This window comes from Fusarium oxysporum, chromosome I (genome assembly GCF_013085055.1).
Source record: "Fusarium oxysporum Fo47 chromosome I, complete sequence".
NCBI classification, from domain to species: Eukaryota; Fungi; Ascomycota; class Sordariomycetes; order Hypocreales; family Nectriaceae; genus Fusarium; species Fusarium oxysporum.
The window spans coordinates 3,481,083-3,507,567 of NC_072840.1; the positions used below are offsets into that span (position 1 = coordinate 3,481,083).

A 26,485-nucleotide genomic window follows, 5' to 3' on the forward strand; every position below is an offset into this window, starting at 1 on the left:
GGCTCACTACTAAATGCTAAGTGAGGGGCGGAAAAAGTGACGGATTAATTCTCTCCGCTAGCCGGTCTACGAGCGTCATTGAGCTAAGGTGTAGGTGGGTCCGAGCTTCCTATCTTAGGTAACTCCATTCTATATATCACAGCTGGACGACGTAAGAGCTTCTGCCGCCTTGTGAATCAAGTCGTTGTATAACCTTTTCCCAACACACCACAGTTTTCTCTCTTCCGGCACATATCCAAAATTTCCGAACATGCCAATTTCACCAATTATCACCTTCAAAGCGGGCCAGTGCGAGGTTGATGTACGTCTCATCCAGTGCCCAGGAATTAGTAGGAGCATACACTAACTTCACTTGTCTCCAGGCCTCCTCCAAGCCTTACAAGGTGAAGCCGCAGCCTGAGCCGGGCTATATCTACCTATACTCTGAAGATGGTGAGTTTTCAAGGTCGCCCGTGTTATTGCTGCATGGCTAATGACAGAACAGATCTCGTGCATTTCTGCTGGCGCAAGCGAAGCGAACCCCTCGACAACCCCGAACTTGACCTGATCATGGTCCCTGGCGATGGCAGCTTCACTCCTCACGAATACACATCGTCTTCCGAGCCCACCTCCAAGACCAACGGCCGTATCTTCGTCCTCAAGTTTACTTCTTCATCCCAACGATATCTCTTCTGGCTTCAGTCGAAGCCTCAGGGCGAAGACGGAGATCCTGCCTACTACAGCCCCCGTGATCGCAAGATTGGCGAAATAGTCCATCAACTACTACAGGGTGAGGAGGTGGATGTCGCTGAGGAATTGTCAGCTCTCCGTAACAACGATAACCAACCCGACGACGAGGATGAGACCATGGAAGACGCCGATACCCACCGTGCACCTCGAGGAAGCGGCAGCGGAGGTGCAGGACCTGACGCTACGGGTGGAGACGTTCGAGAGGAGGGCGAGGGCTCACGAGAGGGCGGAGCTGATGGTGCTAGAGCGTAGGTGATTCCCTTTGCGTGGTTAAATTGGATGGTATGCTAGCGAGCGATGGGCTTGGCTTGTAGATCACAGATCTGGGACAACAGGTCAACTGTGTAAAACTAGATTTCTTCACTGCGAGAGGAGAATTGGGAACTAGTGTCCTGGCGCTGGATCTGTGGCATCAACTCTAAAATGTGACTGTGCTGACCTTGTTCCAGGGCCTCTTCATCTGCCCCTGATGCCGATGCTGCTGCCGCTGTGAAGAGCTTTTTGGACAGCCTTCGAGGCCCGTCAGGGCTCTCTGGTGGACAGCAGCAGCAAACCACCGACAAGGCATACCCTCATCTCAACCACCTACTTCCCACTTCCATCACAATACCTATGGTTGACTCGGCTCCCGAAGAGTTCACAGACGCATTGATCAGCCTTCTCCCTCCTACTGTTATTGTCCTTGCAAGTGGCGCAACAGATTCTGTTGATGGGAAATTGGAGCCGTCAGCTTCGGCTGTGGAGGATGCCAAAGCCTCATTATCCCTGGACGACAAGCGGACGCTGTTGAAGAAGGTTCTGAGAAGTCCCCAGTTCAACCAAGCCCTGGCAAGTCTCACAATGGCCATACGGGATGGTGGTTTGCCAAGCATTGCGGATGCTCTTGGTGTAAAGGTCCAAGATGGAGGATACCTAAGAGGCAGCGGCATGCCTTTGGGTGGTGGCCAAGCTATTGAGGCATTCGTGAATGGCGTTAAGAAGACAGTCGAGGACGAGAAGAAATGAAATAGCGATGCATTCTCGCGAGGTATATTCTCGACTGTGGGCTTGCGTTCTCTAATAACACGAAGAAAGAAGCAATACTTGAGATATATTGATGAAGGTCAATACCTGGTAGGCAACGTGCAGCATCAAGTGGGTTTTAGAGATTAGACCACTTGTCCCAATCTCTGTTTGTGATTTCAGAAGTAAAATAGATCCATGATTTTAAGATGGGTTGAAATATAAATTTAATACTCATACTATTGGGCTATCGATACCAGAGTTATAATTAAGGTACAGGTAAGTGCCGTTGGGTTAGTACCAAAGCTGCTAAGGTATATGTAGTACGGAGGGTTGGCAAAAAATCCTAATTTTTTCTAGTATTAACTTATTAACTTAGTAGGTAGTAGCTTAGGCACCTAGGTGTTTACTCAAGGTGGGGACTGAGATCCCGTCGTTGGCCCCCACGAGGATAGCATACCGAGAGAGACGCATACTGACGTACTACACTATTCCTCAGGGTAACATTTCAAGCTAGCTCACCAACAACCAAAATCCAACCTACACCTCAAGCTCTTTTCAGTCGCTACTTCATTCAAAACCCCCCCCTGACGTGCTTGGACGCTCTGGTATTGTCGCGATGGACGTCTCATTTCCTACGGACCCTCGTGAATTCGACAGCGATGATCGCATATCATTTTCCAAACTTGACCAGAAGTTCATTGCAGTTCACGATGACGGCAACGAGTACGAGTTCGACGCCGATTCCAAGCGATGGGTGCTTGCAGATGAGAATGCACTAGAACCACCAGCGGCTGGCGCACTCAATGACTTTGCAGAATCTGTATCGCATGATACTGTAGATGGCGGAGCAAAAAAACGCAAGAATGAATCGAGTCATGGTTCTGAAGTAGGTCCAAACATCGCTTCGCTGTCGAAACTGTCTCGATGCGTGTTTGCCGAAAGGTTATTGAAGCTAACTATTGAGTAGACTCCCGAACCTAGTAAACCTTCACGACAAAACAAGAAGCAAAAGGCACCTCAACAGCCTAAACAGAATACAGCCATCTATGTCACAGGTTTACCTGCTGATGCAACAGTTGAGGAAGTCCACGACCTCTTCTCTCGAAAGGGCGGCGTTATCGCAGAGGAAATTGACAGCGGAGCACCACGAATCAAACTATACACCGACTCAGAGGGCAAATTCAAGGGTGACGCGCTGATTGTCTTCTTCAAGCCCCAGAGCGTGGAGATGGCCATTATGCTTCTTGATGATACAGACTTCAGAATCACTCCCAGTGGCACGCGTGAAGGACGAATACGTGTTCAGGCCGCAGACTCGAGTTACAAGAAAGTTAAATACGACCAGGAAGGTGGCGCAGGTGGCGAAGGGGGAGATGTCACAGCTGAGCGTAAACCACAGAACAAGGATCGCGACAGGCAAAAGATCATCAAGAAGACTCAGAAACTCGATGCGAAGCTGGCAGACTGGGATGACGACGTGCCCTACCCGGGCCAGCCGGAGACAGCGACCAAGTGGGACAAGCTTGTGATTCTTCGGCATATGTTTACGCTGGAAGAGCTTGAGGAGGACCCTGCTGCCCTGCTGGAGATCAAGGAGGACATCCGAGAAGAATGTGCCAAGCTGGGTACAGTGACAAATGTTGTCCTGTTCGACCAAGAACCGGAAGGCATAGTCTCAGTCAAGTTCAAAGATGCGGATTCAGCCCGTGCATGTATCAATCTCATGCATGGAAGGAGTTTTGATGGTCGAACAGTGGAAGCTTTCCTAGCGACAGGAAAAGAGAAGTTCAAGCAATCGAAGGACGATACGAACCAGGGAGACTCAGATTAGAAGGTCTACATCCGATGTTGGCATTGGAAGAAGATTTTATTGCATTGTAAGATACCCATTAGCTCTGATACTAGAAGCCACATCCTAGGCAATGATTCATTTTCACAACATGAGCATTTCCCTATTCGCATCCATATGCCTAACTCAATGTAGGTTTACATGGATTTTGGACATATCCCCATTTCGAGTTCTTCGGCGACAGTGTACCATATAGCAGCTTCGATAATATTGCAGATGACCTGTAATTCTTCGTCATCTAATGAAAGTCTCGTCAGCCCATTGTTTATGTTCGCAACTTCTTGCCAGTTGCCTAGAAGCAAGTCTCACCTCGTGGTGCATAGATCATGACAAAGTCTGGGGAGACGGGGCTCTTGAGGAACCGACTTCTCCAAGCGAGTGGGTGCCTCTGACCCCAGCCTTTTTCTAACACCTCCTTGATATCGTCCGGGTGTAAACACATATGCATGGAGTGGTCCGAGTCGTGAACATGACAGATCTCGCCCTGGCAATTCGTTTGTACTGGATGCCTGGCAAACAGTGCCAACCCATGCTTCTCTATGCACGACTTCTCAGTGCCAAACTTTTTAGGGCTCCTATTCGCTAACTTGGCCATGGACCAACGGAGAGCTCGGTAGCATACTCGAGATCCGTGCTGATCAAGTTGTCTTTGGGGTGCTATGCCAGCAACAACAGGTCGAGGACCTGCGCGGTATGGGAGACGCTGGCGTCGGAGGATACCTGATGTTGGGAGACGCATAGGGTCAGGCTTTGGGGCCGCAAACGGGTCGCTGAGAGCCCAAAGACGGAACCATGATATACGCAGGTAGCCGCTGAAAGTGGAGGGCGTGCCACCAGGGCCAAGGTTGAGGAAGTTCTGGTAGTCGTTGTGGACGAGCAGCACTATTGGGAATGAAGCAATGACTACCTCGGCGTGACATGAATCAAGGAAGTGAATAAGCAGAACTAAGATAAGGGACGACAAGAAGATGGTTTTACCATCAAGAGTTACGGAAACGGGCTGCTGGCGAAGCGCATAGGAGATCTTAAGATGTTCCAATTCAGCTTCGCCTTGGAGATCGGGAGGGGGAGAAGACAAGGTCTCGGCTGAAGCGATTGCAATTGATGACATTTTAAGATAAAAAGGCAGAGTAGTCTCTTTCTTTGAAGATGAAGAGGGCCTGTTGGGGACAAATTGGCGACCACAATGCCGCTATGTGGTTGGAGAGCGGGGTGTTGGAGAGCCGTGTAAGTGTGATGTGATATTGAAGAGAGCTGTGTTTCAACTTATAGAACGATTTACAACGGTCGACCTCTTCCAAATAAAATCGGAGAGTGAACCACTGCAGTATTTAAATAAATCGCCTGAGACAACAGCCGAGTCTTACAGGGCAAGGTCAAGTCAAGAATTGGAGACGGTGAAAGAAGCGACAAGAGGGGATCGTCATATGATGCTCAGCCAGCGTCGCAACTAACCAACCCAACCCCGACGTTCCGACAGGCGTGTTGGCAGCCACCATAGCGAGCTGCAAAGCAAGCCTTGGATTTGATCAATCTGTTTGGTTAAACAGTAGTGAATTGATATGCACTGCAGCCGTCGGCGGGGCATGACGTTGGATTGAAGCTACACAGTCTTGTGGCTCTGGAATTTCCGACGAATAGGACAATATTATGTCACTAGTGAGCGGCGTATTGGATCGCAAAGAGAAAGGCTAACAAGGTAAGACGGCATAGAATGATTTGATTGAGTGTTCTATGAAGCTTGACTGTGTTTGGGTACAAGATCGTCAAAGCTACCCTGGACAAAGCGCTGTGATGGTGGTCAGAATAATATCTTCGCGCTATCTAAACGCCAAGCGACCAGGTTTTTAAGCAGTTGCATGGAATTCGACAAGAAAGAAGCAGAGTAACTCGGGTGTTTCCCTCTTTATCTCATTCCTTATCCTTGATTCGGAACTAAAGTTGAGGCACAGCCAGCTTGCACTGATCAACACAATCACACGGGCATTGGTAAACATGCAAGACGAAGTGTCGAAAGACCCTGGGAAACTCAATCCATGGAAGGCCTCATATCCATTCATCCAAACAGTCTTTGGCTTGTCAGCGGCTATTTGATTGTCATGCTTGGCGATACAAACCGTATCAAGGGCTGGCGTCGCATCTAAGCCCAAGCTGAGCGTTGCTCAGCAACAGCCGGATCCGTAACAAAACAGACCAGCGAATGACGGAGCTCCCATCATGGGTCAACCACAGCTAAGAGCGGTCTAAATCGCAGCGAGATAACAACTTTTCCCAGCTCTCCATGCTTTATATGCCAATTTTTTTTTTTTTTTTTTGTAATACTCAGGAGCTCATATCATTCAAGCAAGTTGTTATTTTAGCATCAACCAGTCACTCTAACTTCGACAATTGAGTATCACAAAGTGCTGAGAAATTGTTCCCTCTGGTCGAAAAGGTCAGTACCCTCTGGGTAGTTCTGAGACCTAAGATTCCTCCGTCAATCGCTAACATTCCTTCCCAGAGATATATAATAGTCCCATTATGGGGTTGCTGCCAAATCCACTGCGGCCGCGCGAGCCTCAGCTCCCACTATATCAAAAAGTCAACTCTCCAACGAAGGAACGATATTCTGACGACGACTATTCAACCGAGGATGAAGATGACTACGAAGACGAGCCATACTCCCCTGAGAGCTCTTCAGCTGGCTCTTCAAGGCATACATCTGGATCTGCGAGCAGTGGACTTTTGATGTTGCCCAGTCACCAAAAGAAACCTCTCCCTCTTAGACGAAGGATTGCCAAAGTGTACCCCTACCGAATGCCAAACAAGGTCACTCGCTACTTATTTTGCACTGTGATCACATTCATTATCGTTATGGTGTTGAGTCTTGTACGAGCCAGCCAAGTTGAGAACTGGAAAGTTGCCAACGGTAAGGTTGATAACCGCCCACCGCCACCGCCACCTGCTTGGGAGAAGTTCCCCTTCTTGGAAAGATACTATGGTGGTCTCAAGAGCCTGGTCACTTTCGAGGAGCTAAAGCCGGAATGGCCTCATGTGAAGGATGAGCCTGAGATGCTAAGTGAAGGCAATGACTGGAGCAAGCAAAACGAAATTAAGAGCGACAAGGATACCGACGAAACCGACAGGGCCGCTACCGAAGAAATTGAAGCCCAAGCTCAAGGCGCAAATCCTACCAAGAAGGAAGCGAGGGACGAAGTCAAGCCAGAGGACGACGTTAAGGCCGAGACAAAAGGTGGTGCCGCGGAGGAAAAGGAGAACAAGCCCCAGGATGATTCCAAGGTCAACAAGAAGAAGCTCCCTAAAAGCAACGACTGGAGCGATTATGCGAACCGAAGTGAGGAAACCGGAAGCAAAGAATGTTTTCTAGATGCTGACGGCACAATACGGGTTCCCCAGCTCCGATACTATAATGGTCGCCCCCAAGGATTCCCTGAGCATGCCATCGGATCCTACGAGACCCTGAACCTGCCCGAGAACATTTGTTTCGACCGTTATGGCCGCTATGGCCCCTATGGGTTTGGCTATTCCTCAAGAAATGGTGGTCTTAGCGTTGGTGAGCATGGACAAAAGGAAGGGTCGGATGCTGTCTGGGAGAAGACTCCTCGCGTGGACTATCGACAGATTGACTGGGCTGATGTCCAGCGCCGTTGCTTCAAGGCCAACCAGGCTCGCTTCAAGGAGCTTCCCTCCAAAATCCAGACTCCTCATGGCTTCTTTGCGCACGAACCCAAGCCTAAGCCACTTCCTACTTCAACTCTGGAGCGCCGCGGTGCTAAGGAGGATAAGCCCGAGGCTGACAAAGAGACCGCTGTCTCTCAGGTTGAGACGTCAAAACCAAAAATTACTCAACAATTCAAGTCCGAGGCATCACAGGTCGCATACTCAAAGGTTGATGACTCAAAGACTGAGCCTACCGAGGCTTCTGTGTCTCAATCAAGTGAGCCAAAGCCTCAGGAATTAAAAGCAGAAGAGTCGCAATCTGGAAAGCCCCACGAGACCGAATCTAAGGATAGCAAGGAGGACGAGAAAAACCAGGAAGAAAAGCCTGGGAATTCCAATAATGCGTCGCCCAAGGCTGCTGGGAGCGGGGTGCCACGAACTGCTGTTGTTGTGCGCTGCTGGGACGAGTACAACTGGCGCGAAGATGATATTGCCAACCTTCGATCTCTCATTACTGAGCTCGCTGTGACATCTGGTGGTCGCTATGATATCCATCTCCTAGTTCAGGTCAAGAATGAAGCTGCTCATCCGGTGTGGGCGGACGAAAGAATCTACCACGAGCGCATTGAGGAGGCCATTCCTGAAGAGTTCAGAGGCTTGGTTACGCTGTGGTCCGAGACACAGATGCTCGCTCTTTACCAGGGTATCTACGACCACTTCACTCGTGGTCCTGATCTCCCCGTTCACGGCGTGTACCGCGGTCTGTCCATGGCCATGCAGTACTTTGCCCACAAGCATCCTGAATACGACTACTTCTGGCAATGGGAAATGGATGTGCGCTACACAGGTCACTATTACGATCTCTTTACCAAGCTTGAGAACTGGTCTAAATCACAGCCTCGCAAGGGTCTCTGGGAGCGCAACTCTCGCTTCTATTTCCCCAGTATTCACGGTAGCTGGGAAGACTTCTCACAGATGGCTCGGGTTCAGAGTCAGATGGGTGTCGTAGGCGCTGACAATGTCTGGAAGGGAGTTCCTGGTCTTGAGGGCAAGTCCCCTGACTCTGACACCAAAGGCCACCGCACTGTATGGGGACCCCTTCGTCCTAAGGACGATGATGACTGGTTTGAGCCTGGCAACGATCCTGTTGCTCCTACCTCCTACGAGAAGGATCACTACAAATGGGGCGTTGGAGAAGAGGCCGATTACATTGCGCTTAACCCGATCTTTAACCCTGATGGTACGACTTGGGGTCTCAAGGAGGACATCACAGGCTACAACCGATCCGAGGGACTCCCTCCCCGCCGGGCCAACATCATCACCACTTCGCGTATGTCGCGGCGACTTCTGACAACTATGCACAAAATGACGGCTTTCAAGAAGCAATTCGCCTTCCCTGAGATGTGGCCTGCCACTGTCGCTCTGCAGCATGGCTACAAGGCCGTCGCTGTGCCCCATCCTGTCTATGTTGATCGAAATTGGCCTACAGCGTACATGGCACAGGTTTACAATAACGGCCGTGACGGCGCAAGTGGAGGCTCTCGAACCAGCATCTTTGGTGATCGCGAACACAACATGCACGGCCTTTCCTGGTTCTACAATTCGGGCTTTGCACCAAATATGTATCGTCGCTGGCTAGGTCTTCGAGTGAACAATGACGGCGGCGAGGAATTTGAAGGCACCGAGGATAAGAGCAAAAAAGGGAAGGGAGTTGGCAACATGCGTGGTGGCGAGGGCAGAATGTGTCTGCCTCCTATGCTGCTTCATCCCGTCAAAGATGTCGAGCTGCCTGTTGAAGCCCCTGAAGCTGATGCTGATGCTGAGGCGGGTAAAGCCCCTGAGTCTGATCCTGGAGCCTAAATGATCTCCTTACCTTTTGCATGCAATGGCTCTGAGAGTCAAAACAAGGCGTTGGTTTTGCTTTTCTGGGGTTTTCTTGCGGGTTCATATCGTGTCATGTCAGTGATGAAATACGCCAACGAGATGAATGACCTTGATTTGAGCTACAAGGCATTGTAGTATACAAGACATGTTTTCCAGGATAATTGGTCATAGACTTGCTCGGGTTGAATAATGAATTTGAAATTTCAAAACTGTGTGCATCTACCGAAGATGATTTGTAAAATAACATCAAAGCAGTCACGTAGACTTCCTGGGACCCTGTCTTGATCCAGATGCAAGCGACATGGGGCTCTTCTCAACGTAAAATGTTATATTACATGCTCTCCCTATCATCACATTTGCGTAGGTTTCCAATTGCTCTTTTGTATCATCGTTTCATCCTCCCTGAAGTGCTCCCAATATAATACTGCGCCAATCCGTTCTTCACATTTGCGGTTCGTCAAACAACATTTCCGAGTATTTCAATGAGTTGATCTTTTATCAAGTCGTCATGCACCTAAGTCTACCCCTTAAACCACCCGCTTGACCTCGAAGAAACGTCGCAGCCACCAGACCTGGAAGAGAGATTCACCAATGACAACACCAATGACGAACATGTTCCACCACTTGACTCGGCTGTTTGTGCTCTCGGCGGTGTTTCGGTGGGTGCGCTCACGGATCACGATGTATTCTTGTTCGTCCTTGACCTGGGCAAGAAGATCGGACAGCTTCCGAACTGCAGAATGTTGTAAGCTAACTTGGTCATTCCCAGACGGGAGAATGCTCATTTACCTTCACGGTCGAGGGGGTCGGCAGGCATTTCGTGCTCGCTCACGTAGACGATTCCGTGGACGTTGAAGGAGACCTCCTTGGTGTTGGCACCCCAGTTCTCATTTCCGAAGCAGTATATGTATTTGCCATCATGCTTAGCTGTGAACGAATAATCGCCGTTGGAGATACTCTTCTCGTTTGTCTCGTATTGACCAGCAGGGTTGGTGATCTGGCTATAAGTTAATATCTTGATTGTTTGCCTAGCTCCCAAAGCCACGTACCCAGAAGTCGATATCAAGGTTGCCTGCGCTACCGAATTCACGATCGCCAACCTGGAAAGTGACAGTCATAGTGTCGTCCTTGTGTAGGGACTCGTGAAAGCATTCTCGGCCGTGAGCAGGCAGGACGATGTTGTGAGCAGTGACAGCTGAGAAGACAGCAGCGGCCACGAGGGCCTTGGCCGCAGAGACGAAGTACATTATCGGGTATGTATCGATCCGATCGATCGCTATAACTTCAAAGGAGTGTCGTGGTTGTTTGCGATGCTAGAGTACTCTGATCATGAGCATTGAATCCCCGTGTTGGAGCTATTGACCAGTGTCCACTAAGTCAAGTATGGAGTTTGGATCGCGACGAATTGACACCTTTTCGCAGCTAATTGGAGGAGCCGGGGGTTGCTCCTGTTGCGGCTCTCGTCTGGGAAGCCACGGTTTTGCCGAGCATGTATCTGAGTTCCTGCCAGCTTGCACCTTTGTCTGCGTGCCAAAATTCACAAGCCAATCCCATGTCCCCAAGCCTAAAGGGGGGAAGTGGGCGGGTGGAGTCTTGCTGTGGCTTGATCAAGCAAGGGCTTAGTAGAGATTACCTTGGTTTGTCGTTTATCTGTCCTTGCGACTTCAAAAAGGGATGAGATGGACCATGGCGGGACCGATTGCGCGGCGTTGAATTCGTGTTATCTGACGTTGAGAAGCAATTTTGGAGACGACATACATTCCCAGGTGGCACTGCAGCACTCAGAAGTTTCAAGCATAGAAATATGTGAATGGCATATCTTGACACGAGACTGACACAACAAGTGTCGCCATTCACAACTTCTCTTTTCAAAGTACCTGAATCGCTTAGAAACAAGTACCCGAGATCAAGGTGACCACATGTGGCGGTGCAATTGCGTTGTCTGCCCCTCAGCCCTCCCTGTCTGTCCCCTGAGATGTCGTCGAAAATAGGCCTTGGCTCCAGTATTTTCTGGCGATCAACCAGTAATTTCCCCTCTAACGGCACGCTCACCAGCCCCGGCCCCAGTAACAAACAGCCCGAGGCCAGAAAAAATAAGAACCTAGCAGCTGGAGCCCAAAAAGAGAGCGATAATGTCTCTCACCCCTCCCCGAGTGATTGTCTTCTCACACCGACAAGTCAAACCACACGACAGCGCCCACCCCCAATCCATCCATATCCATCCATCCATCGCCGCTCGTCGTTTTTTCTGCACCACCACTCCAAGGACCGCCCCACGATCCAGTAAGTTCAGCGTCTTCCTGTCTCTCGCTCGAGTCTGTCTAGATCCCGCTGTTTGTTGCTTGTATATTCCCGATTCTCCTCTCGATGGTCTCTTCAAGAAGCTCCCGTCTCACGCTGTCGCCGCCCGATCACCAAATTCGCCGTCATGCTATTCCCCCGTTGATCCGCCTCGTGACGGCTCTGAATCAACTATCGACGTACAGCATAGCATAGCTGGTCATAACGGGTGATAGCGGCAGCCTGGAACGGGGGTGCTTGCAAGCTTGAAGGACTATCCAGGACTTCGATGATGGTGACGACGGAGTTGTGTTGCTGGATGAGCTCTTGATCGTTGCCTTGATCATTCCCTTAGGTGTCCTTTCGCGATACTCTATAAAGCCGTCCCGCCTCCACCATCACCAAAACATCCAACCTCCTGCTCCTCCCTTGGCTAGACGTCTCCCATATATTGTCTCAGCCTGCCTGCGGCCTTTGTCTCTTCCCTCTTTATCTCATCCCCCTTTTACCCCTCGCCACTTCGTCTTCTTTCAACATCCATCCACAGCATCGCTGACCTTGCGCCTTCGCCTTTAGGACCTCTTTTTCTATACCTAGACACGCAGGCCTCGAAGCCGTAAACCGCAATCATGGGTCTCGCCTTCTCAAAGCTTTTCGACCGACTGTGGGGGAAGAAGGAGATGCGAATTCTGATGGTTGGTCTTGATGCCGCCGGTAAAACCACCATCCTCTACAAGCTTAAGCTTGGTGAGATCGTCACCACCATTCCCACTATCGGTATGAGACGCCCTCGAACCTGACAAAACCTTCATGCCGCTAACATTGGGATTTCCTTCTCATCTTATCAGGCTTCAATGTCGAGACTGTAGAGTACAAGAACATTCAATTCACCGTGTGGGATGTCGGTGGTCAGGACAAGATTCGTCCTCTGTGGAGACACTACTTCCAGAACACTCAGGGTATTATCTTCGTCGTTGACTCCAACGATCGCGATCGTATTGTTGAGGCACGAGAGGAGCTCCAGCGCATGCTCAACGAGGACGAGCTCCGCGATGCTATCCTTCTCGTCTTCGCCAACAAGCAGGATCTTCCCGTACGTCACGACCCCACCTCGACACTTTCTCCCATATCTCGCCTCAATGTGTCATTTACCCACGGTACCATATACTAACGCTACGCTACCATTAGAACGCCATGAACGCCGCCGAGATCACAGACAAGCTTGGCCTCCACAGCCTGCGACAACGCGCCTGGGTAAGTAATGGACAATCAATATCTGACCCCAGATGTCGTCTCTTTGTTCACATGCTGACCTCTTGCCTTCTTCCGTCAATAGTACATCCAGTCCACCTGTGCCACCTCCGGTGACGGTCTCTATGAGGGTCTTGAGTGGCTCGCCAACACCCTCCGAAAGGCGGGTCACCAGTAGAAAGATGTCGAGAGGCCTCTCCATAAAAACTCGCTTTTTCTCTCCTGCTCTGCCATATACTCTCAAATGGCTCTTTGTCTCGACTCGAGGTTTCGGTTGTAATTTGCAAAGTTATCGGTCAACCAATCGAAGATAAATCCTTGAACCAAAGTCGCGTCTATTCACGTTTTCTGTTTAAGCAACCTCTTTTAACGCTTCCTTCTTCTCTCAATGGTGCTTCACTGTGAGCCTTCTGGTCAACATCTGCTTGCCATCGCTAGCGTCAGCTCGCTTCTTGAGGACCACAGAACGTACTTTCTCTTTTTTTCTTCTTGGAGGAAAAGTCGGGTGATGATGGGAGGCGTCTTATGGGGATCCCCGGGATATTTGTACAGTCATCAATCGGGTGTTGTTTGCTCTTTGAAAAGAATGCATCCTCGCTGATTTTACAATACTCTCGCAAACCGTGGCGCACTGGTATATCTATCGTTTGTTAATTTCTTTCTTTCCCATGTCACTTAGGGAACATGACCATGATGAGCAACTCAAGTAACGAGGGTTATAAACGAGGCATGAATTTGGGCCACCGCGAGATTGGCCTGTTGTAGAGATTCTCTGTTTTATTCCAAATCTTTAGTGAAACCGCGAGGCTTAGTTGATTTGAGTGACACACGGCCTCTAGTTTTTTGGCTAAGAGGACCAGAGGCTTGTGTCCCGAATACTGACTTTAATCTTGAACGGAAGACCTTTTAGAAGGGCAAACGTATGGGGAACGGATCCATAAGACACCGACCCGAGTCAAGACCCTGCCTCCTAGAGGATCGCACAAGTCTGCTTTGCATCAAAGATTTAAGCCACAATGTTCCAAGCAGAATTAATTCCACCAGCAATATGAAACATGACATTCTTCAGTGCGTTTTGATATGGGTTGGTCTCAATTGAGTGGTTATGCATTATTTGGTGTTTAGTTACATTCTATGATGCTATATACGCTTTTGTCATACAAACGGTACGAATTAGACATGAAACACATTAAGTCATTAAAAGAATCCCGGATAGTCCTTCATAGTCAGGTCATTTAAGCATCCTTGGACTTGATGATGATATCTAAGCCCTCCTTGTCGTCACGGATCTTAACCTCAGCAGTCTCGCCCATTTTCAGCTGCCCTTTGATGATCTGGTCTGCAAGGCCGTTGCCAATCTCATTGGTAATGAGTCGGTTCAGGGGGCGAGCACCGAACTTCGGGTCGTAACCACGCTCCGCAAGCCAGTCTCTGACATCGCCGGGAACCGAAAGGATAATGCGGCGGTCGTCAAGACGCTGCTGGAGCTCCTTAAGGCGAATGTCGACAATATCACGGATAGCGCTGCGGGCGAGACGCTTGAAAATAATGAAAGAGTCGATACGGTTAAGGAATTCGGGTGGGTAAGCCGAGGCGACAACATCCATGACAGCCTTACGGACTGATGGGTCCATCTCGCCATCGGGTGTCTCAGTATAGGGGTGAAGGTGGTTTTGGCCAACAAGGATATCAGCGCCCAAGTTCGATGTCAGAACGATAATGGTGTTCTTGAAATCAACCTTGTGGCCTTGGGCATCGGTAAGGTAGCCCTCATCAAGGACCTGGAGGAGGAGAGCGGAGATATCGCGGTGTGCCTTTTCAAACTCGTCAAAGAGAAGCACAGCATATGGCTTACGGCGGACAGCTTCGGTCAGTTGGCCAGCGTCCTCATAGCCGACGTAACCGGACGGTGCACCAATAAGTCGAGAAATGGTGTGCTTTTCTTGGAATTCTGACATGTCAAAGCGAACAACAGCAGATTCAGTCGAGAACAGAAAACCCGCCAATTTCTTGCACAGCTCTGTCTTGCCCACACCAGTAGGGCCCAGGAAGAAGAAGGAGGCCAGTGGTTTGTTCTCGCCACTCAAGCCAGCTCGTTGGAGACGGACGGCATTAGAAACTGCCTTGATGGCTTCATCTTGGCCCTTGACTGCTTCGCGGAGGGAATCTTCCATATGAACCAATTTCTCTATGTGTCCGGAAGTCAGCTTCGACACAGGGATGCCTGTGATGCGGGAGACGACATTGGCGATATCGTCGGGGCTGACAGAGTCGTGGATCAGAGTATCGCTGGACTTTGCTTCTTTGGCCTCTCCTTCCTTGGGCAACTTCTTCTCGAGGTTGGGAATAACACCAAACCTGAGCTCAGAGGCACGACCAAAGTTCCCTTCTCTCTGTGCCTGCTCAAGCTCGAACTTGGCTTTGTCAAGGTCTTCTTGGATCTTCTTGACTGATTCGATCTCAGCACGCTCCTTCTCCCAGCGCGCATTGAGCTCAGAAATTTCCTCGTTGAGTTTCTTGAGGTCACTTTCAAGTTTCTCACGCCGCTCCTTGCTAGCGATATCTGACTCCTTCCTCAAACTCTCAAGTTCAATCTGGATGGTCATGATCTTGTGGTCAAGGCGCATTATATCCTCGGGCTTGGACTCATGCTGCAGCTTGAGATGACTGGCTGCTTCATCCATGAGGTCAATAGCCTTGTCTGGTAAAAATCGATCGGTAATGTAGCGGTTGGACAATGTAGCAGCAGCCACCAAAGCGCCATCTGTAATGCGGACACCATGGTGAACTTCGTACTTGTCTTTGATACCTCGGAGAATACTGATTGTATCCTCCACAGAGGGCTCGCTAACAATGATAGGTTGGAATCGTCGAGCCAGCGCAACGTCCTTCTCGATTTGACGATATTCGTTGAGAGTTGTTGCACCACAGCATTGAAGTTCGCCACGGGCCAAAGCAGGCTTCAGGAGATTTGATGCATCAATAGACCCTTCAGCCTTCCCAAGTCCGAGGAGTGTGTGCAATTCATCAATAAAAAGAATAACTTCTCCTTGAGCTTGTTCCACCTCTGTCAAGACCTTCTTCAACCTCTCTTCAAAGTCTCCTCTGAACTTAGCGCCGGCAATGAGAGAGCCAAGGTCAAGGCTGATGACCCTCTTGTTCTTGATACTCTCAGGGACGTCACCTCGGACAATACGGAGGGCAAGACCCTCAAGAATTGCTGTCTTTCCAGTACCTGCGTTACCGATCAGGACTGGATTATTCTTGGTTCGCCTTGACAAGATTTGAATGGTTCGCTGAATCTCTGCGTCTCTTCCAATAACTGGATCCAGCTTTCCATCCTTGGCTCGGGCAGTCAAGTCGATACCAAATTGTTCTAGAGCAGGCTTCTCTTCTTCGCCGCCCATATTCATCCGGTGAGTGCCACCAGGAGGATGTGGACGGCCATTGGCATATGACCTGATAGCAAGACTTGGAATCAATCGTAGAGAAGTTGGTCTCAAAGGTTGGGTGGCAAGCACCCGTGTAAGTGGTTGGACGGATCGGGTCCGGGCACTAGCAGCCATGCGCTGTGTTGATGTGATTATTTGCTTGCGTGCTTGCATGTTGGGCACTGTGATAGAAGGCATGTAAAGAACGTCTAAAGGAAAGAAAACGAGGACAAGATCGTGGATTCCTTCGACATGCGGGAGACCTTTTATTATCTACGACACGAAACTCGGCTACACGCTTCAAGGCGAATGGAGCATATTCTCGCAAGTTCGATCATCCGTCATTGAGAGACGCTAGAGCTGATAAGATAAGTAGCACCAACTGGTATCCGATAATCATGTGACTGACTGCGCAAGACAGAAAACTTACGTGATGGCCTCACGCATATATTCTGTCACCTAAGAGGCAGCTTGTCTAGTGAGAAGCAAGGTAAGGAGACCAGGAACACGGTTATTTGCAAACGCAAATCTTCTGGTATGTTCTTCTTTCTCATGCTTCTGCCATTCAGGCATAATTAAATCATGTGATGCTTGTACATCGTTGGTCTTAACCAACTTCTAAGGCTATCTCGTTATTAAGTGGCACGCTAGAAAATTTTGGCAACCACAACCACAACTGGCTCATTCTGCCCTAAGAAGATCTACCACGTGACTCTGTCGGTGGGGACTTTGGCTCGATTTTGATTGGGCAGTTCGCCACACTTTCTAGGCTTCGCCCACAAAGACAATTTACATTTTGGGCCTACACCACCTCAACACCACCGACTTCACTTCCTCTTTTCACCCAACCCCAAGTCAACCAGCCAGGAGAGTCACAATGTCGGCGAAGCCCACGAGCAAGACATTCGGAAAGTCGACCCGAGAGGTTCCTGCCTCTTCGGAGAAGGCTAAGAAGTGGTACCCCGCTGACGACGATGCCGAGAACAAGAAGGTGAGTCTTTTGGTGATGATTGCGATGCATTTGCAGGCAGTTGCGTTATGTTTCGGAGTGCGCGGTTGGGATATGGGAACCGAGGAGTTGAGAGAATGAGTTTGGTCCATGGCAATCCGACTGCCATCGCAAGAAGGACACACTTTGAACGACGAAAGGCTTCGAATTTCAATGCCATATATATATCGAACGCACAGATCTGCAAAGCCTGCGACAAATATCGATTGACGACTGCACCTTCTCTACATATAGCAACTGCCTGCAGCAATATTCAGCTTAACCAAGTGCCAGCCTGCTAACAGCTGAAAACCACAGGTCCGCAAGGCTGTCCGATCTTGGGCCCCTCGCAAGTCCCTCCAGCCCGGCACTGTCCTCATCCTCCTCGCTGGCCGCTTCCGTGGCAAGCGTGTCATTCTCCTGAAGTCCCTCGACCAGGGTGTCCTCCTCGTCACCGGCCCCTTCAAGATCAACGGTGTTCCTCTGCGACGAGTTAACTCCCGATACGTCATCGCTACCTCTTACAAGGTCGACATCTCCGGTCTCGACGAGAAGAAGATCGAGGAGGTTTCTCAGCCCAAGTACTTCACCGCTGAGAAGGCCAAGGAGAAGGCTGGTGAGGAGGCTTTCTTCAAGCAGGGAGAGAAGCCCCAGGTACGATACAACAAGTCCAGAACAGTACTCGCGAAGTATCAGGTCACTGACAGCTGTTTACAGAAGAAGGAGGTCAACAGCAGCCGTGCCGCCGACCAGAAGGCCATCGACAAGGCTCTGATTGCCAACATCAAGAAGGTTGACATGCTGGCTTCTTACCTCTCCAGCTCTTTCAGCTTGAGGAAGGGTGACAAGCCCCACGAGATGGCCTGGTAAACGTGCAATCTTGTGCCGGGGTGATGGGAGTACCGGGGTTGCGACACAACGGGTTGTAGAACGGCAAGGGTCTCCGAAATGGGCTGGTTTGGCCAATTGCATTTGGAAGTCGACGGCATCGGTCCTATTTTGGCGTCTGTAATCAGGTTTTACAGTCAAAAAAACAAACGAGCATACAAAATTCTAGAGGCTTCCGGTCAGAGGCCGATGATGATGAACTTCACTCGGATATCCCATCTCCTAAGTGATAAAAACAACTGGTGTGAGCGATCTTAAGAGTTCTCAGATCTGATCTGGTCAAAAATGGACATTGATTTATGAATGATTAACAAGATTTCAAATTTTACGTGCGTTCATCGGTCTGCTGGTATGTCAATCCTCTCGGGGGGGGCAAAGGGTGACTGAGACTCAGATTCATAGCATCAATATGAGTACTATCTCTTCTCTTCACTTATCCTAAGATTGCCATCCAGTTAACGCAGCCATGATGTTCCATTTTTGATTTTACAAGTTGCGCTCTACCCAGCTCTCAATCATGCCAGTCAACGAGGCTTCGTAGTGCTTGATCGAAACCTTTCCAGATGACTCATCCAGAGACGTGTTGGCCTGAACGAAGACCTTGCGAGGCTGCTTGTTTTTGAGAACAATGTCACGGACCTTCTTGCCCCAGAATTCAGTGTCAACAGTTGTCATGTGGACGTAAAAGTCAGTACCAGTCTTAACATCGGCGGTCGATTTGTAGATGTGCAGCTTCTGGAGATACTTGGCAACAGCTGGCGGATTTGTTAGCTCATGTCAAGTCGTTTGAGATAAATCTTACCATCTCGACCAGCCGTAAGGATCTTGGAGCGATCCAACTTGATGGTCAAATCGGAAAGATCATCCTCTTTGTAATCAAGCTTGCAGAAATCGTCCTCGGCCTCAAGGAAGCACTTGAGGATGGAGAAGCGAGCTTGGCTATGAGCCTGGCCCCATTTCTGGCTCTTAGGATCCCACATCTCAAGGGAAGCAAGTCCAGCTCGGGCCATGGATAGGTAGGAGGCGAAAAGGACATCACCAGCTTCGCCATTGATATCCTCGGAACCATCACCAAATCCGAAAATCTTGAGAACAGGGAACTCGCAGCTTAGGTGCATAGCAACAAGCTCGGCACGGCACTCCTCGTACGAGGCAGCAATGCTACCAAAGACAGAACCCCAAGTCTGACCGGGCTTGTACCAGGTTGTGATAGGCTTGTTATCCACAGGACTGACGGGAGGTTTCTCCTTATCGAAGTTGTAGGTGCCTGGGGATGTCTCTTGGAGAAGTTTACCGCAACCATGACCTGACGAATATGAGCAGTAGATTCAAGAGACTCGAGGTAGGTTTACATACCAGTAAGTTCGTGGAGGCCAACTTGAACTTCAAAGGAAGCATCTCTCTGCTTCTTGTAAACCTCAAGATCTTCGTCTCGAATGAAAGGAATCTTCTCATCAGGTGCCTTGGCACTGAGAACATTTCCAAGTGACACATTCTTGAAACCCTCAGTCTGGCGGATATCATCATAGTTGGGGCTACGAACAATGTCAACAATCCACTTTCCGCTTGATATCGGTTTTGTTCTGGGAACCTACATGTTTATACCAGCAGGAATACCAGAACCTAGATTCATTGTTAGCATGTCTGGATTTGATGAATCTAGTATCACTAGGTCACTGACCAGCAAAGGTGAGAACCTCGAGGGATGTGAAGTCGGGAGACAGGAACTTGTCCTTCTCAAACTCCGAGCCCCAAGGCAACAGAGGAATGAGCTTGGGGGCGTTCTTCACAAGCTCTCCAAATGCGCGAGTTCGCTCAACTGGGCAACGGTCAGTGATTGGTCAAATCTTTGGCTAAATAAATCTTACGGTTGACCACTATATAAAAAGTCAGTAATTCCTCGCCCAGGGCGTATATTGATAAGAAGCTTACTAGAGGCAAAGCCTTCCCACTCTCCACGAATACCAGCAGGGTCTCGATAGGTCTCGATGAAGCCAATGTTGGACTCAACCATAGGACCCTTGTCCTTGATCCAGTATCTTTGACTATCCTTGAAGGCCTCCAGTGAGCCGGACTCGAAGGACTTGCTGTAAGCCTCGTGCATCTTCTTCTGGGTATCGTTCTCCGCATTCTCGGCAGCACCGTTGATGAAAGCTGTGATGTTCTTCATCTCCTCAGCATAGTCGCCGTAGACCAGCTTGATTGTCTTGCTCTTGAGAGGTCCATCCTCCACGGTAAACTCGGTCTGCTTGCCAACGTCACCTCCTTCACTGGGGATTTCCTTGACAGCTGAAGCGATTAGGATCTCGTAGTTACCCTCTGAGGTCTTGCGAAGTCGGTTGTTCTCGGGCAAAAGACCCTTGGACTCCATCCAGTCAGAAACAGCCTTGATTTCGTCCTTCGTAATGTGCGAAGATTCGGGGTAGTAAGTAGTCATGTGGCCATCGTCGGGATAGCCAAGGTGCATCATGGCGGGGTTACTAGAGCTGAAGATGCCTCCCTTTGTCGCCTCGTAAAACTTGTTGGCCTCAGGTGAAGTGGAAGCGAGAGCAGCCACGGTCTTCTCCGAGCACCGGGGAATGAACTTGGAGTCGCCGAAGCTCTTGTAGTTGCCATTGTTGCCAAGGAACATGGCAGCGTACTCGAGGAAGCGGGTAACCTCATCTTCTTCGACGCCAGCCTTCTTTGCTAGGGCAGTCCAATCGCCGTTGGCAGACTTGTGGAGAGTCAAAATCAAGTCAAATATTGGCTCAGACTCGGGGGAGATCTGTCGAAGGACAATTCTGGTACCAGCGAAAGCAGCTCTATGATGGTGTGTTAACATAAGCCACACGACCCCTCCCTCATAAGCATTGTTACCCCTCATTCCAATTTGATCGAGCTTCACAACAACTTATACACAATCGGTAACAAAACTTACTTGCTGATAAAGTGAGCGTAACGCTTCTGCTTGTCATTCAGGGCATCAAAGTGCTTCTCAATCTCGAGCCTAACCACCGAAGGGGGCTTGTCGGCGAGGTAGTGGACCAGCTCGTTTGGGTTCATGACGATGGCAGAGGTTGAAAACCTGTGAAGGCTCTGGTGGTTGAAAGACTTCGTAAAGCGAGGAACGGGTCGTCGCGTCAGGAGGTTTGACTTTAAGGCTGTTGTTCTTAGTGAAGGCAGTCTCTGAAATACGAGAGACGGTGAGATTAAGTTGGGAGAAGGCATGCCCGTGGCTGTGACAGACGTTTTCAGGTCACGTCGGCCAATGAATCTTTGTTAATCTGGGGACAAACGCAGCTTCCTAAACGTGTCAAGGCGGCAAACAGAAAGGCCAGAGCTTATTACCTATAGCAGCTAGTAAGGCGGTGCACAGAGCCCCAGCATAAAAGCCAATGAGGGCTCTGCGACGAATATTTTAGTATCATGATGTTGGATAAATTTGAAGACATACAGATGAATTGACCATGCTACTGAGGAACGAGGTGTTGCTTTCACTGGACGGCTCTACACAACAGTTGTGCCAATGCCGCCACCCTGTTGCCAACACGTCCTATCCCCCGGGGCCATCTCAACCTTCAATTGGCTCCAGTTCTGTCACAGGTGCCAAAACTTCAAAATAACCTCGTCATGCATGAATATCTTGTATTGATGAGCCACCGCTGGTGAAATCAGTAACAGCTCGTGTTTGGTTCCTATCATATATGGTTGCCATGCTAAATATCGCAATTCATCCACAAATTGGAACCAGCGAGAAGCCGTGAAATGTGCTGAGGCCTAGGGTAAGTAAGTACTTGATACGTTCAATGAACTCACATCACGACTATTTTCCTGATGTGCAACTTGCTGGTAAGTATGAAGCCCAGCCTTTCTTGCATTGATATGTTTAAAATTGAAAGGTATTATCCTCATTACGTAGTGCTTTTCGGGATGTGGACGCTGGTCACTTTTTTCGACCACGTATGATAATTAGTTCCTCTCAAGCGAAGCAGGATAGTAGCCGACACATTTGAAGAAAGATGAAGCGAACCGAACCGAAGCATCAAGCCGAGGAGCATTTCAGTTCTACCACCTTAGCCATCTTAGACGGGCGGGCACTAAAACCCTATTTGTGTTTTTATGCAGAATCCCTCCCTCGGATGTCCAATGCCATGAAAGGCTTCACTAACATTTAACGACACAGTGCTTTCCGAAAACCGAATCAAATGCATACCCTCTTGGTAGCTATACTGCACAGGCGAGGCAAGACAAATATTCGTTTACATGGACTGCGATCAAATAGGTACATATACGTGTTGTGGCCAAGAAAAACCCACTGACTATCTATTACTTCTGGTCTAACTATTGCAGAGATACTGATGGGAGGACACACAACACGGCGAAGTTGCGCATGTACTAATGAATGTCCCGACTTGTATGGTCAACAAATCCGGGGTGCTTCCATCGGGCGAGCTGCCCCATGCTGGTCAATTAACCCGGGCTGCCTGACTATGACAACACACCAAATACATCCAACAAAGGGCCAATAAAATATCATGTGCCGCCAAACAAATAGTTGCATAATACCAAAATTATCTGAGGATTTAAGCATTCAGCTATTTTAAGCGGTGTGGCGTTACAGGGTCGCAACTCGGCAGAGGATTGAGATGTGAAGCTAGGCCAAGCCTCATCCTGCAAGCAAGCGTTAGTACGATCAACGACATCAGCCGGCGTTGTCAACCGAGCCAACCCTTCGGAATCTAGCAGACCAGCTGGGCGGGACACCAGGGTTGGGGTGACATGGATGGCTGTCTAAGACAATAACTCCAGCCGGGGAAGCTTTTGTGGTTCCCCCGAATTGGGACGATGCCAATGTGATTCCCGGAGCAAACAACTGATGTGTGACTGATTGCCAATGTTCGCCGGCGGAAATGGGGAAGGATTGATCATGCCGAGTTCCCATTCGTGGTGTTCACAGATATGTTTGATCGATGAGGGCATTCGCATATATCCTCTGTCTTGCTCATTGGGCGATATGACCTCTAACCGATGTTTTGCATAGTGTTCCTATACTCGATCGGAAGAACGTTTCATATTTTGTCATTTTGTTCGTGACCGAATAATAAAATTGCTAGCTGGAAGATTCTGGTTGCAGTGGTCAAGGCTCCGTGCTTTGAATTGACGTTCACCAGCTGACCTTCTACCCCCACGCTATTACTCCACACTCAACGCTACTGGCGTTTCTCTCCTTGTGCCTTTTCCGTTCCCCTTTGCCCTGCCCTGTTTTGGGTAAATCTCACCCGAGCCGTGACTTGTGATTGGATCAGGAGTCGAGGTCTTGAAAAGTGATACTCAGCCGAAAGAAAGCAAAGCCGTGCGGGAATTCCCATGTAGAAGAAAAGCTATGATTCGGTTTTGGTTGGATCTTGAATTCAACTGGGAGGCTCTGCTCGGGCCTCCAGTGGGTGAGGTGAGCGACCAGATATCCATCAATACCTAGGTAAAGCTAGGGTGTCTAAAACCAGCATTTATGGATAGCATGAGCGACGACCGCGCACTCAGTTTAGTGACCTCGGTCAAATATGTTTGTAATAACAGGGGCCGTTAGGTTACTCGTAAACCACCCCTATGGAGCAAGAACACTCCTGACTTTGAACCAGAGTGCCAAAATCAACTGGTCTATGGGCGTACTAAACTATTATGAACTTACCTAAGTCTTTTTGTCGTTCAGGATAAAGGTCTCAAGTGTTCTCGCCTCCCCTGGACCACTCAGGAAAGAGGATGTTCAAAGTATGATACATGGAGTGGGAATGTTGAGAATGAGGCTCTCAACGGACGAGTGTTATCAATGAACAATGACATGGGAGGGTGTCCAATTTTCCGGTCGGGAAATTCGGACCAGCACATCGGTACGCCCGATCATCAATCAAGTTTTAAATCCTTCCTTTCTCTGTCACTGGAATTTGCTGTTAAGATTTACCATGAAACCATGTGCCAAGTTTCGGCTCATGTCAGCCGGATAAGTGTTTGAGACTGGTCCTCAGCAACACTCGACTTTTGCCGGATTAATTAGCTTGTTCAACATTATTATCGAACTCGAAAGGAACAGAGCGACAAATAGAATCCACGACATAGATGATATAGATTAAGTGACGTTGCATATCGTTGGTATCGTTGATCGTGCGAGCTGGCACACATTCGGTTCGGCGGCCAGAGTTTCCAGAATTACCCAACTGCGGAAACTCCGCGCAAGGATTTTTTCCGGGGAGCATGATAGATTCGCCCCTGTTCTGCTATATTCAAGCTCCTCCTATCCAGGCAATGCGAAGCTGATAGTTTGCACTCCATATATGTATCGTATCGTTGCATAGCGCCAAGTGAGATACACAATTTAAATAAGAATCCGCCGGAGTTGTGGTTTTATAAACCGAACTGGAACACGAAAAGAAACGTGCGGTGGGCTCGTGACCTCACATACCATGTACATATGAGCGGGAGAGTGACAGGGGCTGGTTCTGGGTAATGTGAGTTGGATGGAATTTGGGGTTCAAGGAACCATCATGTCCCACAGAGAGCAGCGTCATGGGCCAGATCCTCACCAATCTTTTTCCCTTTCCCCTGATAGTCTCAGATTGAACGACATTGCCAGTCCATCTCGAAATTCTGCTCCACCGTAACATATCCACTGCCATGCTTTTACTCTCCAACACACAGCTACGTAGATACATAGCACAAATGGATGTGATCCATTGTAACTGGACAGCCTAGTCTAGACAGAAAGATGCCTGGGTACAGCAGATTCTGGTGACCTTTTTCCGTCCTCAACCAATTGGTCTAGAGCCCTAGTCACCCCCGGACGGTATGCCCTGCTGGCACCGGGCTCCAAAGCCTGGCCTGGGTTGTGGAGTTGGATCCCTTCCAGCGGGTGACAGTCACCCCCGGGCCCATTTCACTACACCCTGCCCCCACGCCACCTGTGGAAGCAAATGTAGGTCGGGCTGTGCGAAATAGTGGATGTTGGAAGTTTCGTGTCTACCCCGGGCTTCTCTCCGGGCCCTTTTCCTTGAGCCTGAATTAGGTACATCAGCTATGACTTGTACCGTCATCAACCTTATATAGATCCCTCTGGCCCCCGTGTCTCTCTGTCAATCTGCTTCACCGATTTGCAATTCTTGGCTTTTTCCTATTCACATCTTGATTTACTCAACCGATTCATAGACATTTGACCGTCCCGTTACTACGTCATTATCATTATCATTGTCATTCCCATTATCACTGCCAATCTCACCTCGACCTTCAGTTATACACCAAGCGGCAGGCGTCATTAGGGGCAACAACAAACTTGCGAAAGGGCTTCTTTAACATTATAAATATTCCTAAAAGATCGGCTTCGGCTCTCTCAATTACTTCATACGAAAATGCTTTCCTACGAACCCACACCAATGTCAATCAAGACTCCCACAAAACCAACTACCATTACTTTGCCGCCCACCACATCGTCACCAATGACGGTAGCGCCCCCATCCGTCAACTCTGCCTCCATCAATGGCCACAAAGCCCAGGGACAACAACACATCTGGCTGGTTACGGGCCCTGCCGGCTGTGGAAAGACAACAGTCGCTGGATATTTGGCTCAATCATTAGGCCTGCCCTATATTGAGGGCGATTCGGTATGTAGAACTTTTTGCAGAACGCCCCACGTTATGAAAATGCCCCGGCGTCACCACTAACACGGTTTTCTCATTAGTTCCACCCTCCAGCGAATATTGATAAGATGCGAAATGGTATTCCCCTAACTGATGCCGATCGATGGGATTGGCTCACAGCTTTACGGGAAGAATCCATCAAGAGACTGAATTCCGGATCCAATGGAGTCGTCCTTACTTGCTCGGCTCTCAAGCGCAAGTATCGCGATGTCATCCGCGTTGCTGGATACTACGATCACCGCATTCAGATCCACTTCGTTTTCCTCGACGCTTCTGAGGAGCTTCTTCTCGCTCGTGTCGCCCAACGACAAAACCATTACATGGGTGCCAACATGGTCCATAGCCAATTCGAGACCCTTGAGCGGCCTTTGGCCGATGAAAAGGATGTTATCACCATCGACGTCAGCCGGCCCATAGAAGAGGTGGAGCGAGAAGCGCTCAGTAACGTGTTGGAAACAATCACCAAATCTCAAGACAAGCCATGAGCATTAGACGGCGTTGGAAAACATCGTTATATACGCTTTACATCATTTGGTACATATTTACCGGCTTCATCTTACACTGCCGACCCGCCATACACAGTCATTATGGACCATTTTAGGCGAGGTCTTATTATCAAGCAGGGAGTCACAGCGTTATGGTTATATATGCATTCAGGATTCTGGAGTTCAAGATTTAAAAGGCGTTTGGAACCAAGAGTCTCGTCATTGCCCAGTACCTACGCACTCGGACAGCTCTCCGATGAGGCGCGACCAGGGAAAAGGAGACTAGCTAGCTTGGTGCAGTCCCCCGCAAAGTGTCAGAGTTACAGTCGTTGTACCGCATGAGCACAACTGGGGCTGCTTGCTTACAC

The 26,485-nt window shown here is 49.3% G+C and overlaps 10 protein-coding genes across 10 annotated transcripts; 6 read left to right on the forward strand and 4 right to left on the reverse strand.

Annotated features, from left to right (window-relative positions):
* The first annotated feature begins 122 nt into the window (after positions 1-122).
* On the forward strand, positions 123-1,969 carry FOBCDRAFT_211925 (proteasome complex subunit Rpn13 ubiquitin receptor-domain-containing protein). The gene is made up of 4 exons (XM_031182227.3): positions 123-301; positions 363-432; positions 485-977; positions 1,179-1,969. The coding sequence occupies exons 1-4, from the start codon at positions 251-253 to the stop codon at positions 1,732-1,734; spliced, it is 1,170 nt and encodes a 389-aa protein (XP_031042995.2). The 5' UTR covers positions 123-250; the 3' UTR covers positions 1,735-1,969.
* A 263-nt stretch (positions 1,970-2,232) lies between these two features.
* On the forward strand, positions 2,233-3,674 carry FOBCDRAFT_211927 (uncharacterized protein). Its single transcript, XM_031182228.3, has 2 exons — positions 2,233-2,620; positions 2,702-3,674. The coding sequence occupies exons 1-2, from the start codon at positions 2,351-2,353 to the stop codon at positions 3,563-3,565; spliced, it is 1,134 nt and encodes a 377-aa protein (XP_031042996.1). The 5' UTR covers positions 2,233-2,350; the 3' UTR covers positions 3,566-3,674.
* FOBCDRAFT_211930 (uncharacterized protein) lies at positions 3,675-5,080 on the reverse strand. The gene is made up of 2 exons (XM_031182230.3): positions 3,893-5,080; positions 3,675-3,821 (listed from the first exon to the last, which is right to left on the reverse strand). Exons 1-2 carry the CDS (start codon positions 4,692-4,694, stop codon positions 3,721-3,723), a joined length of 903 nt encoding a protein of 300 aa, XP_031042998.2. The 5' UTR covers positions 4,695-5,080; the 3' UTR covers positions 3,675-3,720.
* A 1,023-nt stretch (positions 5,081-6,103) lies between these two features.
* FOBCDRAFT_283882 (uncharacterized protein) lies at positions 6,104-9,306 on the forward strand (the record flags this gene model as incomplete). Its single annotated transcript, XM_054702842.2, has 1 exon — positions 6,104-9,306. The coding sequence occupies one exon, from the start codon at positions 6,104-6,106 to the stop codon at positions 9,101-9,103; it is 3,000 nt and encodes a 999-aa protein (XP_054558817.1). The 3' UTR covers positions 9,104-9,306.
* Positions 9,307-9,654: 348 nt separating this feature from the next.
* Positions 9,655-10,688, reverse strand: FOBCDRAFT_173802 (emp24/gp25L/p24 family/GOLD-domain-containing protein; the record flags this gene model as incomplete). The annotated part of the gene is made up of 3 exons (XM_059608487.1): positions 10,177-10,688; positions 9,917-10,124; positions 9,655-9,881 (listed from the first exon to the last, which is right to left on the reverse strand). Exons 1-3 carry the CDS (start codon positions 10,372-10,374, stop codon positions 9,655-9,657), a joined length of 633 nt encoding a protein of 210 aa, XP_059463859.1. The 5' UTR covers positions 10,375-10,688.
* Positions 10,689-11,846: 1,158 nt separating this feature from the next.
* Positions 11,847-12,953, forward strand: FOBCDRAFT_5050 (ADP-ribosylation factor family-domain-containing protein). Its single transcript, XM_031182233.3, has 4 exons — positions 11,847-12,184; positions 12,256-12,500; positions 12,596-12,661; positions 12,744-12,953. The coding sequence occupies exons 1-4, from the start codon at positions 12,037-12,039 to the stop codon at positions 12,834-12,836; spliced, it is 552 nt and encodes a 183-aa protein (XP_031043001.1). The 5' UTR covers positions 11,847-12,036; the 3' UTR covers positions 12,837-12,953.
* A 940-nt stretch (positions 12,954-13,893) lies between these two features.
* Positions 13,894-16,263, reverse strand: FOBCDRAFT_235529 (P-loop containing nucleoside triphosphate hydrolase protein; the record flags this gene model as incomplete). The annotated part of the gene is made up of 1 exon (XM_031182236.2): positions 13,894-16,263. One exon carries the CDS (start codon positions 16,261-16,263, stop codon positions 13,894-13,896), a length of 2,370 nt encoding a protein of 789 aa, XP_031043004.2.
* A 703-nt stretch (positions 16,264-16,966) lies between these two features.
* On the forward strand, positions 16,967-17,947 carry FOBCDRAFT_235530 (ribosomal protein L6e-domain-containing protein; the record flags this gene model as incomplete). The annotated part of the gene is made up of 3 exons (XM_031182237.2): positions 16,967-17,080; positions 17,396-17,731; positions 17,795-17,947. 3 exons carry the CDS (start codon positions 16,967-16,969, stop codon positions 17,945-17,947), a joined length of 603 nt encoding a protein of 200 aa, XP_031043005.1.
* Positions 17,948-18,451: 504 nt separating this feature from the next.
* On the reverse strand, positions 18,452-21,010 carry FOBCDRAFT_267439 (peptidase family M49-domain-containing protein; the record flags this gene model as incomplete). The annotated part of the gene is made up of 8 exons (XM_031182240.3): positions 18,452-18,720; positions 18,768-19,271; positions 19,322-19,500; positions 19,561-19,588; positions 19,647-19,784; positions 19,834-19,842; positions 19,898-20,769; positions 20,886-21,010. The coding sequence occupies 8 exons, from the start codon at positions 21,008-21,010 to the stop codon at positions 18,452-18,454; spliced, it is 2,124 nt and encodes a 707-aa protein (XP_031043008.3).
* Positions 21,011-25,069: 4,059 nt separating this feature from the next.
* FOBCDRAFT_5100 (P-loop containing nucleoside triphosphate hydrolase protein) lies at positions 25,070-26,362 on the forward strand. Its single transcript, XM_031182243.3, has 2 exons — positions 25,070-25,596; positions 25,674-26,362. The coding sequence occupies exons 1-2, from the start codon at positions 25,345-25,347 to the stop codon at positions 26,115-26,117; spliced, it is 696 nt and encodes a 231-aa protein (XP_031043011.2). The 5' UTR covers positions 25,070-25,344; the 3' UTR covers positions 26,118-26,362.
* Positions 26,363-26,485: the final 123 nt, after the last annotated feature.